At 35.4% G+C, this 15207-nt stretch overlaps 1 protein-coding gene across 22 annotated transcripts in view; it reads right to left on the bottom strand.

Moving 5' to 3' along the window:
- SOX6 (SRY-box transcription factor 6) overlaps positions 1–15207 on the bottom strand; it is a 620530-nt gene that overhangs the window by 123884 nt on the left and 481439 nt on the right. For all 22 annotated transcript variants that reach the window (XM_089915099.1, XM_089915100.1, XM_089915104.1 and 19 more), the window contains one exon: positions 715–794. In XM_089915099.1, coding sequence (XP_089771225.1) covers positions 715–794 — 80 coding nt within the window. The remainder of the gene's footprint in view (positions 1–714; positions 795–15207) is intronic.

Here is a 15207-nt window from a genome sequence, read left to right as displayed (position 1 = left end):
AATTTCCCATTAAGATGGCAGTGCTAGAAGGGTATAAAGATTACTTAGTCCTATTGTTAACCACCACCCCCCGCACCATTTTACTATGAAGAAGAGAAGGTGCAAGTGATTTTTTAATTTAGCTTCCAAAACACTTTCTCTCCAATTTTAGTTCCATAGGTAAAGAACACTAACCCAGAATTTGGTCAGACACCATGCCCAGACTTTTGACCTGGCATGAGGATGAGGACGAGAATACACATATTCAGGAGCAAAGTGTTCACATTTTCCAAATAGTTAAAGTAATTTGGTAATAACAACCCCCTATTCCATGAGCTGCAAGAAGGAAAATATCCAACATTGTTTTCTGTTTTGATGCTTATGTGTAAAAGCTAATTGGACATGAATGGAGACGTGGACGAAGAATTGATAAGGAAAAAGCTTACATACCCAATAACAACCATAACAACCAGCCATAAAAAATTGTAAAACCATTAACTTACCTGATCGAGAACATACAGTACTGAGTCCTAATGTCATTTTTTCCTTTAAAAATATTGACACTGACAGTTTTCTCTTCTATTTGCAGTATGGTAAGTACATAAGGTGTTAATCCTTCTAGGCTATGCTTAAAAAATTATTTAATATCCAGGCCATTATTTAGCATACAGCTGGTTAGCAGTTTTCCACTAAAGTACTGGCTCGGATCACACATTTTTTTCTTCTGGCACTCACCTGGAGCTGTAAAGGGCTGAGTCCAGAAGCAGCAGCAGCTGCCATTGTTGATGGAATGAACTGTACAGGGTAGTTATCACCTGTCGGAAAGAACAATGCATACAGGTTTAGACAATGAACAGGGAATCACAGCAGACAAGTACAAACATGGTCCTTGGATTGCCGGAGCTTTACAACATTGCTCTAAGCCCAAACATCTGCAGAAACAAAAGGCTTAGTTGGGCACAGACTTGCACTGCTGCCTTGGAACTTTTTGTTAACAGATAGCTGGTAGGCAAACTGGCAAAACATGAATGTGATGTTAAAAAAATTAAATGTGCAAGTCAAGCATGTTCACTCCATTACAAATCTTGTAATACATCATTTTTTTAAGAGTAAAAAAATATCTTAAAGCCAGGCTGACATTCAGTTCACTGAAAAAGCATTAAAGCTTTTACATTAAAACAACAAAACGTTTTGCCTTGGTAGGCAAGGCAGAGTATTACAGTCCAAAAAAGATTAAGAATTACTGACTGTCCATAACCCTAATGTTTATTTTATAAAAAATAGAGGAAAAAAATTAAATGCAACCTCTTTAATTTGATTGGGGTAAGAGAGAAGCTAATCTTATCTGCCAACATTCTATGAAACGCCTGGTATCCCAAACAGAGTGGAAACTATGTTTTTCTGCACTAACTTCCGGTGGAACCTAGTACAGAATCATGCACACACACTAGGCACCCATCACTTATTCTCTGATGATGATTTGATTAAATAAACACACACTTTACATGTGATATCTGCATTAAATGTCTGGTCGAGATTGAGCATGGTTTAGCAGAGATCAATGCTACATCTTAATGTGTTTCTGGCTCCAGACCACTCCTAAACAGGGGGGCTGAGGTACCTTCTGTGACCTAAGAACATAGGCTGTATGAAGCGAACAACCTGAAAAACCAAGAGAAAGTGATGAGGAATGTATTGTGATAGTGGCAATTGAAATAAAAATTAATACTTATGGATAAATTATACAATATCAGTGATTTCATGGAGTATCACTTTGACTTCAGCTACTTATTTAAAGTCAGTGTTATGTACTGTCTCTAGGCTATATTTTAATAGGCTGTTCCTCCACACATTTTTGACATTTACAATAATCATGCTGTTTTGCATGAACTTTTCCACACTAAAAGCTGAATATAATAATGAAAAGTATAGAAAGAATCACAGTAATAAAGGTAGTCAACTAGAAAGCAATAAAACCCCTTTTTTTCTGCGTGGACACTAATACCTGGAGCCTTCCTGGTGCCCCTGGTTCGTTGGAACTCATCCTGTTTGCCACATGAAGTTCCACTCAGCTGGCCCAATGTAAATGTTAAGTTGCTTTCACTTTTAACAAATTGTAAGCTTCTAATCTACACAGTCTCTTTGCATCATATCCATAATACCTCATCAGACCATTGAGCACAGTGTGCGCTTGTACACAGTCCAGTAACAATTGGCTTCTGATTGCATATGGAGCGCTGCTACAATGCATTCACTAACACTATACTGTGCTAGTCTCCTATGGAGTAATGTTCAAAATATCTGATCTTGTTTTTCCCCTTCCATGAGGTTGATTTTGGTTTGCAGTGCTACATGAGCTTTTTAAAAAAGATAACTAGGCCAAATTATTTTTTATGGTAAATGACTGCCGCTTTATGCTTAAATAATTCTACTGATCCTCTTGATATTTAAACTAAATTATCTGAAGAAAGAATATCCTAATCTAAGTCAAACAGTATTTCTTTGGTTGACATCTTATCAGGTTAAAAAAATCACAAAACGATGCTGAATTAATGATGCTTCAAAAATAGAGAAAAAAAAAATCACCATTCCAACCATCAACATGGGCTGCCTCTCAGAACATTTTAGAGCTGTTCTTTCTTTAAATATCATGCATTATTCATACTAACTCTAAACCATAACCCTCCTCCCTGTAAGTTTAATACCAGTTGTTGTTTTATTTGTACTAAAACATTTTTCATGTCAAACATATTTTAAAAAATCGAACTCTAAAAGAATTCCCTGGGGCACTCCTTTTTTCATAGCTGTCATGCTTCTATGCTATGAAATAGCTGATTTTTTTTTTTATAGTTTTTGGCTTGCCAGTTAATTTATTACCATCTCTACCACACCCTGTAGTACTCTCCAGCTCACCTGCTGGCTACAAACAGCTTTCTTTCCACTGCTGACAAGCATATTTTTAAAATGTTTTTAACCTTTTTGCTGGTTTGAATCTGTATATCTGAATATAATCTTTGGAAAGCTATGTCTCCAGAACATATTGTATCAATACCAAAAGTAAAAATGAATACATTAGAGCAACTGAGTATATCACAGGGAATGATCAGAAGAGAGAGAAAAAGGAAAAGGCCAGAGAGGGAGAAGTAAGGGTGAAGAAGAGGGGGGTTAAAAGTAGAAGAGAAGATTTAAGAGGGAGAGGGATTTAGAGTACTGTGAAGTTTAATTCTTTTAAAAAGTTACAAGCTTTCCCCCCCTCCCCCTCGCCTTTAATTGTCTCTGTGTAAGAGTCGATCAAGAAAAAGTTCTCAGTGGCTGACTTGGCAAGAAATCAGTCAACATGTTGTAGCAATTTTTTTCAAATTTGTCTCTGGATTTGAAATGCTTGCGTGAGGACCCATTCTCTTTAAATCTGTACAAAAGAAGATGAAGCCTGTTGAAACAGGTTGGTTTTAGGCACTACTGTAATCTGGCTCTTGCTACCTCTAGTATAAGTAGACAACCTCCAAATGCCAATTTGGGAAATAATGCCCATTACATAAATCCATCTTTCCAGGCTTCTAGGTTTTCCAACTGATTATTTTTATCTGGAGCTTACAGAGCAAATATGAAACAGGAGTTACAGCCTATAGGACATTTGCCTGACATTAGTTTCACTTGCCACAATAACCAACATTGCTTTGGGATCAAAGCAGCTCCACAGCAAGAGTCCCTGAATGACAGGAAGTATATTTTCTAATTTTCAGGGAAACCGAAAGGAAGCCGAAACTTATTAAGACTTAAACACAGGAAAAGGAGGAGCTTGTATCATGAACCTAGGACCCATTAGACTCAGACTACCTCCTGCAAGAATACTCCTAGTTTGTGTAATTCGGATACAAACTTCACTTTTATTAAAAAGTCAAAAATCCCATGGGTAAAATTCTGTCCATTTACTTTGATTCCTCAGAAAGACGAGGGACTGGGATGGTTGCAGTCTTCTGAGGTACTAACTTCAGATATTAACCTATTTAGAGAGGTTGGGAGGGGTAGAGAAGAAAAATACGTTAAACTAGGAGACAGGACTCAAAGATTCTTCAGTTACTGGCTCAAAGTCTCATACCTTATTTTCCACCCTCCAAAACAGAAGAAAGATATACTACACATCCCTCATCTCACAGATCATTGTCTGGTCGTATCACAGGATGATGGTAAGTTATTTGAGTTGCCAGATAACTCATAGATACACCCCATTTTTATGAGCTATTATCATTTTTGCTGCAATATGGAAATATTTCAATTACAGCCAACAGTATAGACTTGGACATGCCACATTGCATCTTGCCTGGATGCATGTATTCAGAATAGCAAAATATTATAACTTTTCTGTATTCTGAGGGAATGCCATAATCAATCTGAATTTATCTTTGTGAGACAGCACACTGCAGCAAAAGTTAGTAGGCAATGAGTGACACATTTAGAATCTTAAAAAGAAAACAAAATCTTTAATTTGTTCTGAGAACAATTGGAGAAAAAAATTGCCATGGATCATAGTATATATTGCTGAGATCACCATGCTCTTATTTCTCCTGCTAAACTTCTCCTCTATTCATCAAAGAATAGACCAATGATGAGAAGAGTCTTGATCTCAAGACTTTTTCTAAGAGCATCTGCATTGTTTTTCATACCTTTAAAGAAGCTAAGAATCAAGGATCAATCTTAATTTCTTTACTTATTTCATAGATGCATCCAAACTCTTGGCTAATCATATGAAAATCATGGGATTTGTCACAATAGCAATTAAATAAGTGAGTATGGACAAAATGATATACATGTATCCCCATTACAAGAAATTAACTTAAAATAACAAAGTTCATGACTTAGTAACTCACCAATGATATAGCCTCCATATATGAAGAAGGGCACAGTTAAAATAATCTCAATCACCATAAAACTAGGTTAGTTTATACAGGTGAGCATATATAGTTCCTTCTTGGACCTCACCACTCTTATTTAAAAAGGGGAGTACTAACCTGAAGAACCTCAGAAATGCTTTGATTTCAAGTAGATGGATTTAATTAATAAAGTATTCCAGCAATAGTGGTACATGCCTCTGTTTTAAATAGTCAAGAAGAGCTAGAAATGGCTAGCTTCACAAGATGTCATCTAGATAATCCCATACATATAAATCACATTTTTTATACACACACACTCACAAAAGCTAGACTTTTCTTCATATCTCACACACTTAGATCATGCCTGCAAGAGTATAAAATGTCAAATATTCAGAATTTCAGTCTGAATTCTACCTCCACTAATTTCTAGATGTGAAAGTTTGGAAAGAGTTAATTTACTTCTTTGACTTTTAGTTTCTTTTTTTCTTTTAACAAAATATAGATAATGCCACTTATATCTTAGAGTTGTTATAAAAATTAAATGAGAATATATATGTATATTCATATACATTTATATATATAGATATCAGCAAATAAATGGTGCTCAATAAATGCTAACTGAAACAAAGGAATTAAAAAGAAGTATTAGGTAGCAACTGTACATCAGCAAATTAGACAATCTAGAAGAAATGGACAAATTCCTTGAAACATACAAATTATGTAAACTGTCTCAAGGAGAAATAGATAATATAAACAAACCCATAATAAGAGATTGAATCAGTAATCAAAAACCTCCCAATAAAGAAAATTCCTGGACTGAATTTTTGGCTTCACCAATAAAGTCTACTGAATATTTAATAAAAATTAACACTAATCCTTACAAAATCTTCAAAAATATTGAGGAGGAAACACTTCCTAACTCTGAGGTAATGAGGCCAGTGTAAACTTGATAACAAAGCCAGATAAAGACATCACAGGAAAAGAAAATTATAGACCAATATTCTGTATGAATATTAAAATCCTCAACAAAATATTAGCATATTGAATCCAACAGCATATCAAAAGGATTATTCACCATGACAAAGTAGGATTTATCCCAGGAATGCAAGGGTGGTTCACCATTAAAAATAAAAAATCAATGCAATACATAACATTAATAGAACAATGGGGGAAAACCCACATGATCATCTCAATTGATGCAGAAAAGGCATTTGACAAAATCCAACATCTTTTCATGATAAAAATTCTCAGAAAAAACTAGGAATAGAGGGAAAGTCCATCAACATGATAAAGGGTATTTATGAAAAACCCACAGCTAACATCACACTCAGTGGTAAAAGACTGAAAGCTTTTCTACTAAGATCGGGGACAATTATACCCACTTTTACTGTTGCTATACAACACTGTCCTAGAAGTTCTAGTTAGTACTAGAAAGAAAGAAAGAAAGAAAGAAAGAAAGAAAGAAAGAAAGAAAGAAGAGAGAGAGGGAGGAAGGGAGGGAAGGAGGGAGGGAGGGGATAAAGAAGGAAGGGAGGAAGGGAGAAAGAAAGAGGCAAACAGGTAAAACTAGGTAAAACTAGGTAAAACTATGTCTATTTGCATATGAAGTGGTCCTATATGTAGAAAATTCCAAAGAATTCATAAGAAAGCTACAAGAGCTAATAAATAAATTCAGCAGTTTCAGGGTAGAAGATTAACACACAAAAATCAACTGTGTTTCTATATACTAGCAATGAACAATCCAAAAGGAAGTTAAGAAAGCAATTCTACTTACAATAGCATCTAAAAGAATCAAATACTTAGGAATAAACTTAACTAAAGAGGCAAAGACTTGTACACTGAAAAACTATAAAACATTTCTGAAAGAAATTTTTAAAGATCTAAATAAATAGAAAGGCATCCATGTTCATAGACAGGAAGACTTCACATTGTTAAGATCAACAAAGCAATCTACAGACTCAGTGAAATCTCTACCAAAATTCCAACCAAAATTTTTTTACAGAAATGGAAGCCAATCCTCAAATTTATATGGAATTGCATGGGGCCCCAATAGCCCAAACAATTTTGAAAAAGGCAAATAAAGTTGGAAGACTCATACTTTCTGATTTCAAAATTTACTACAAAGTTAGAGTAATTAAAACAGTATGATACTGGCATAAGAACAGATATATAGACTAATGAAACAGAATAGAGAGCCCAGAAATAAACCCTTACATATAGTTAATTGATTTTTTACAAGGGTACCAAGACCATTCATTGGGGAAAAGACATCTTTTCAACAAATGGTGCTGGAAAAACTGATATCCACATGCAAAAGAATGAAGTTGGACCCTTAATTTATACCATATATAAAAATTAACTGGAATGGATCAAAGACCTAAACTTAAGTACTAAAACTATAAAACTCTTAGAAGAAAACATAGGAGTAAATCTTTGGATTTGGCAATGATTTCATGGATATGACAGCAAAAGCACAGGCAACAAAAGAAAAAATAGATAAATCAGACTTCATCAAAATTAAACAATTTTGTGCATCAAAGGATACTATCGAGTAAGTGAAAAGACGACCTACAAAATGAGAAAAAAAACTTGCAAATCATATATTTGATACAGGATTAATATCTAGAATATATAAGAACTCCTGAAACTCAATAAAGACAAAACAAACAACCCAATTCAAAAACAGGCAATGTACTTAGACATTTCCAAGGAAGATATACAAATTTCCAATAGGCACGTGAAAAGATGCTCAAAATCATTAATCATCAGGGAAATGAAAAACAAAACCACAGTGAGACACCACTTCGCATCTACTAGGATGGCTATAATTTTTTTTAAAAAATGGAAAATAACAAGTATTGGTTAGGATATAAAGAAATTGCAACACTCTTGCATTACTGGTGGGAATGTAAAAGGTGCAGCCCGTATAGAAATCAGTTTGATGGTATCTCAAAGGGCTAAACATAGAACTACCATATGATACAACAATTCCATTCCTACGTGTATATCTAAAAGAACTGCAAGCAGGGACACAAACAGGTATTTGTATACCAGTGTTCACAGCAGCATTATTCACAATAGCCAAAATGTGGAAACAACAGAAATATCCATCAACAGATGAATGGATAAACAAACAAATATATAGACGTAGACATATATATACAATGGGATATTATTCAGCCATAAAAAAGAATGGACTTTTGATACATACTACAATATGGATGGACCTTGAAAACATTATGCTTAGTGAAATAAGCCAGATGCAGAGGGACAAATATTGTATGATTCCATTTATATGAAGTACCTAGAATAGGCAAATTCATATAGAAAAATAGTGAAATAGAGGTTACTAGGGATTCAGGGTAGGAGGATAGGGAGAGTTATTGTTTAATGGCCACAGAGTTTTTGTTGGAGATGATCGAAAGTTTGTGGTATAGATAATGGTAATGGTTACAAAAAACTGCAAATGTATTAATATCACTGAGTTGTACATTGAAAAATGGTTAAAATAATAAATATTATTTTATGTATATTTTACCACAATTTTTTTCTTAAAGAAATAGCAGGTATACTAGTAAAATTGCTTTTGGTCATCAGGCAGAGAGACAATATATCTCAGTCAAAAGCTCGGTTTTGGGACCACATTCCTAATGGATAAAAATGCAGTTTAATGTAGTTAAATTTACTTAGTTTCATGGTCAGACTTTATCCCCAAACATAGCATTTTAGAATTTTCAAATAACTTTCATACATTTTAACAAATTTAATCTTCACACCCATGCTGAGCAGGGGACAACTCATGACATATTTTTTTAGATGACAAAAATGAGAGGCTCAGCAAGGTTAAGTGATGTGTTCAAGTAAGAATTAAATAAAATAGTGTAAAATATTTAACACAGTGTTTGGCACAAAGTAATTATTCAATAAGCTTTAGCTGTTATCATATTATAAATAGTAAGTAAGTGTAGGAGTCATGAGCAGGCAGACATCCTACTCCTAGGATCTCCTGGGAAACTTTAAGGGTGCTACTCCAGCAGCAATCATTTTAAAAATCCCAACTACACGAAGTCCATGGGTCAGCTGCATCATCCCTGGCACACAAAGGATGCTATCCAGTGTTTTTATTTTACAGTCAATTCAATCACTCTGATATACACATTGGCAGCTACGAAAGAGGCTTAATCTTTTAGTTTTCTCAGTCATAGGTACTCAATTGTATTCATCTTACCCTGGATTGCTATATCTCTCAGCATCATGATGTGAAAGAGCAAAGCAACCAAACTTCTCTGGTTTATGTTCTGGGCCCTGATAAGTTCCTTTTTAGAAAGATGTCTCTAATTAGAGAACGAGTTTTTTTTTTTTTTTTAAATAGGTGGGGTTTAATTAGGGATTACAACTCAATAAAAGAATTTCAGCAGAGATTATTTTGATAGATGTTCCCCTGAAACTGTACAATCCCGGTCAGCAACATGCCTCCTCAGCAACTCACCGGAGTGGGAGAGCTTGCTTGGTGTTCACTACCCATGGGGGCCCTGAAATGTCCAGAATAATGGGTCAAATTATCTGAAGAGGAGAAGGTTGATATCCCTAAATATATTTGTTTAGAATGTACTAATATGGATTCAGAAACAGTCAACTTTAACAGGAAAAATCAGCCCAAGGTGGTCCTTGCTTTCTGGAAATGAAGATAATTATTCAATCAGTTGAAGGCACAAACACTATGGAATTGTTTCAGGTTATGGGAAGGTGAAAAAAGAGCAAAAAGAGAGCAATTTATTTTGTAATTCATTAAAAACCAATGTAGCACTTATTCTTCTTCTTGCTTAGGGGATCAAACTATAAAGTTACACCACCATTTCAAGGCTTTTATATGTGACAACACTACTCCTCTAAAATTTCAGTCATTGTCTCACAAGTGAAATTATAGCTATAGCTCAGTTTGGGGCAAAAAAGTTTTCCTTGTCCAGACACCATTCAAACAGTATTCTCCTTTCCCAGTTTCTGTGAATGACAAGAACACTGCATAGACTGTCTCCTAAGTATGGAATGTCTCTCCCAGTAGCATATGAACATATAATTTTAATCCTTTTAAAGTATAATTTTTATATACAATAAAACCTGAATTAGCCAAAGTATTTAAGAATTTAGGGTTCTGGTTAATTCAGTTCTCTGACATAACTTAGGGGTCGCCAGATAATAACTTTTTTACCAGGCTTGCTTGTGATTAAAAATCATCGTACATGTCCAAATCCACTGTCCTGCCCTAAACAACAGGTTTTAGCCAACATAATCAAATCCAGCTTTGCTACCCCAAGACACTACTCTATGCTTCACAGATGCTGTTCAGCGGGGGTAACTCACTACTGCACAATATTGCCTCAATGTCTAGATTCTCCTTACTTACATACTGCAATCTCAGTGATACTGTGTGAGAAGACATTTTATATAATGGTCCAAACTCACTGACTATATAACAATATCTTCCCCCATAAAAAACAGTATTATTCCCCCAGACCAAACAAATGAAGAGGAAATAGGCAGTCGACCTGAAAAAGAATTCAAAATAATGAAAGTAAAGATGATCCAAAATCTTGGAAATAGAATGGAGAAAATACAAGAAACGTTTAACAAAGAACTAGAAGAACTAAAGAGAAAACAAACAATGATGAACAACACAATAAACGAAATTAAAAATTCTCTAGAAGGAATCAATAGTAGAATAACTGAGGCAGAAGAACGGATAAGTGCCCTGGAAGATAAAATAATGGAAATAACTACCACAGAGAAGAATAATGAAAAAAAAATGAAAACAATTGAGGACAATCTCAGAGACCTCTGGGACAACATTAAATGCACCAACATTCGAATTATAGGGGTCCCCGAAGAGGAAGAGAAAAAAAAAAGGGACTGAGAAAATATTTGAAGACATCATAGTTGGAAACATCCCTAATATGGGAAACAAAATAGTCAATCAAGTCCAGGAAGCACAGAGAGTCCCATACAGGATAAATCCAAGGAGAAACACACCAAGACACATATTAATCAAACTATCAAAAATTAAATACAAAGAAAAAATATTAAAAGCAGCAAGGGAAAAGCAACAAATAACATACAAGGGAATCCCCATAAGGTTACCAGTTGATCTTTCAGCAGAAACTCTGCAAGCCAGAAGGGAGTGGCAGGACATATTTAAAGTGATGAAAGGGAAAAACCTACAACCAAGGTTACTCTACCCAGCAAGGATCGCATTCAGATTCAACTCAACGGAGAAATTAAAACATTTACAGACAAGGAAAAGCTAAGAGAATTCAGCACCACCAAACCAGCTTTACAACAAATGCTAAAGGAACTTCTCTAGAGAAGCAGGAAGCACAAGAGAAGGAAAAGACCTACAATAACAAACCCCAAACAGTTAAGAACATGGTAATAGGAACATACATATCGATAATTACCTTAAATGTAAATGGATTAAATGCTCCAACCAAAAGACATAGACTGGCTGAATGGCTACAAAAACAAGACCCATATATATGCTGTCTACAAGAGACCCACTTCAGACCTAGGGACACATACAGACTGAAAGTTAGGGGGTGGAAAAAGATATTCCATGCAAATGGAAATCAAAAGAAAGCTGGGGTAGCCATTCTCATATCAGACAAAATAGACTTTAAAAAAAGACTATTACAAGAGACTAAGAAGGACACTACATAATGCTCAAGGGATCAATCCAAGAAGAAGATAAAACAGTTGTAAATATTTAAGCACCCAATATAGGAGCACCTCAGTACATAAGGAAAATGCTAAAAGCCATAAAAGGGGAAATTGACAGTAACGCAATCATAGTAGGGGACTTTAACACCCCACTTTCACCAATTGACAGATCATCCAAGATGAAAATAAATAAGGAAACACAAGCTTTAAATGACACATTAAACAAGATGTACTTAATTGATATTTACAGGACATTCCATCCAAAAACAACAGAATACACTCTCTTCTCAAGTGCTCATGGAACATTCTCCAGGATAGATCATATCTTGGGTCACAAATCAAGCCTCAATAAATTTAAGAAAACTGAAATCATATTAAGTATCTTTTTCAACCACAGCACTATGAGACTAGATATCAATTACAGGAAAAAAACTGTAAAAAATACAAACATATGGAGGCTAAACAATACACCAGTTAATAACCAAGAGATCACTGAAGAAATCAAAGAGGAAATCAAAAACTACCTAGAAACAAATGACAATGAAAACATGATGACCCAAAACCTATGGGACGCAGAAAAACCAGTTCTAAGAGTGAAGTTTATAACAATACAATCCTACCTCAAGAAACAAGAAACATCTCAAATAAACAACCTAACCTTACACCTAAAGCAATTACAGAAAGAAGAACAAGAAAACCCCAAAGTTGGCAGAAGGAAAGAAATCATAAAGATCAGATCAGAAATAAATAAAAAAGAAATGAAGGAAACAACAGCAAAGCTCAAAAAAACTAAAAGCTGGTTCTTTAAGAAGATTAACAAAATTGATGAAACATTAGCCAGATTCATCAAGAAAAAAAGGAAGAAGACTCAAATCAACAGAATAAGAAATGAAAAAGGAGAAGTAACAACTGACACTACAGAAATACAAAGGTTCATAAGAGATTACTACAAGCAACTATATGCCAATAAAATGGAAAACCTGGAAGAAATGGACAAATTCTTAGAAAAGCACAACCTTCTGAGACTGAAGCAGGAAGAAATAGAAAATATAAACAGACCCATCACAAGCACTGAAATTGAGACTGTGATTAAAAATCTTCCAACAAACAAAAGCCCAGGACCAGATGGCTTCACAGGTGAATTCTATCAAACATTTAGAAAAGAGCTAACACCTATCCTTCTCAAACTCTTCCATAATATAGCAGAGGGAGGAACACTCCCAAACTCATTCTACGAGACCACCATCACCCTGATACCAAAACCAGACAAAGATCTCACCAAAAAGGAAACTACAGGCCAGTATCACTGATGAACATGGATGGAAAAATCCTCAACAAAATATTAGCAAACAGAATCCAACAGCACAATAAAATGATCATACACCACAATTAAGTGGGGTTTACCACAGGAATGCAAAGATTCTTCAATATATGCAAATCAATCAATGTGATAAACCATATTAACAAATTGAAGGAGAAAAACCTTATGATCATCTCAACAGATGCAGAAAAAGCTTTTGACAAAATTCAACACGCATTTATGATAAAAACCCTCCAGAAAGTAGGCATGGAGGGAACTTACCTCAACATAATAAAGGCCGTGTATGACAAACCCACAGCCGACATCATTATCAATGGTGAAAAACTGAAACCATTTCACTAAGATCAGGAACAAGACAAGGTTGCCTACTCTCACAACTATTATTCAACACAGTCATGAAAATCTTAGCCCCAGCAATAAGAGAAGATAAAGAAATAAAAGGAATCCAAATCAGAAAAGAAGTAATACTGTCACTATTTGCAGATGGCATGATACTATATAGAGAGAATCCTAAAGATGCTACCAGAAAACTACTAGAGCTAAGCAATGAATTTGGTAAAGTAGCAGGATACAAAATTAATGCCCAGAAATCTCTTGCAGTCCTATACGCTAACAATAAAAATTCTGAAAGAGAAATTAAGGAAACACTCCCATTTACCACTGCAACAAGAAGAATAAAATACCTAGGAAGAAACCTACCTAAGGAGACAAAAGACCTGTATGCAAAAAACTATAAGACACTGGTGAAAGAAATTAAAGATGATACAAACAGATGGAGAAATACACCATGTTCTTGGATTGGAAGAATCAACATTGTGAAAATGACTATACTACCCAAAGCCATCTACAGATTCAATGCAATCCCTAACAAACTACCAATGGCATTTTTCACAGAACTAGAACAAAAAAATTCACAATTTGAATGGAAACACAAAAGACCCCGAATAGCCAAAGCAATCTTGAGAAAGAAAAACGGAGCTGGAGGAATCAGGCTCCCTGACTTCAGACCATACTACAAAGCTACAATAATCAATACAGTATGGTACTGGCACAAAAACAGAAAGATAGATCAATGGAACAGGATAGAAAGCCCAGAGATAAACCCATGCACATATGGTAATCTTACCTTTGAAAAAGGAGGCAAGAGTACACAATGGAGAAAAGACAGCCTCTTCAATAAGTGGTGCTGGGATAACTGGACAGCTACATGTAAAAGAATGAAATTAGAACACTCCCTAACACTATACACAAAAATAAACGCAGAATGGATTAAAGACCTAAATGTAAGACAAGACACTATAAATCTCTTAGAGGAAAACATAGGCAGAATACTCTATGACATAAATCACAGAGTAATGGAAATAAAAACAAAACTAAACAAATAGGACCTAATGAAACTTAAAAGCTTTTGCACAGCAAAGGAAGCCATAAACAAGACAAAAAGACAACCTTAGAATGGGATAAAATATTTGCAAACGAAGCAACGGACAAAGGATTAATCTCCAAAATATACAAACAGCTCACGCAGTTCAGTATCAAAAAAACAAACAACCCAATCCAAAACTGAGCAGAAGACCTAAATAGACATTCCTCAAAAGAAGGTATACACGTTGCCAACAAACACATGAAAGGATGCTCAACATCACTAATCATTAGAGAAATGTAAATCAAAAACTACAACAAGGTATCACCTCAAACCAGTCAGAATGGCCATCATCAAAAAATCTACAAACAGGGCTTCCCTGGTGGCGCAGTGGTTGAGAGTCCGCCTGCTGATGCAGGGGACACGGGTTCATGCCCCGGTCCGGGAGGATCTCACATGCTGCGGAGCGGCTGGGCCCGTGAGCCATGGCCGCTGAGCCTGCGCATCCGGAGCTTGTGCTCTGCAACGGGAGAGGCCACAACAGTGAGAGGCCTGCGTACCGCAAAAAAAAAAAAAAAAAATCTACAAACAATAAATGCTGGAGAGGGTGTGGAGAAAAGGGAACCCTCTTGCAATGTTGGTGGGAATGTAAACTGATACAGCCACTATGCAGAACAAAATGGAAGTTCTTAACAAACTAAAAATAGAACTACCAAACGACCCAGCAATCCCAATACTGGACATGTACCCCGACAAAACCATAATTCAAAAAGAGTCATGTACCACAATATTCACTGCAGCTCTATTTACAATAGCCAGGACATGGATGCAACCTAAGTGTCCCTCGACAGATGAATGGATAAAGAAGATGTGGCACATATATACAATGGAATATTACTCAGCCTTTAAAAGAAATGAAATTGAGTTATTTGTAGTGAGCTGGATGGACCTAGAGTCTGTCA

This window comes from Delphinapterus leucas, chromosome 7 (assembly GCF_059928025.1).
Source record: "Delphinapterus leucas isolate spDelLeu-1000000601 "Yukka" chromosome 7, BTC_Dleu_Yukka2, whole genome shotgun sequence".
In the NCBI taxonomy this organism is placed as follows: Eukaryota; Metazoa; Chordata; class Mammalia; order Artiodactyla; family Monodontidae; genus Delphinapterus; species Delphinapterus leucas.
Note: the sequence above shows the minus strand (reverse complement) of the source record. Positions and strands in the feature narration are given on the sequence as shown.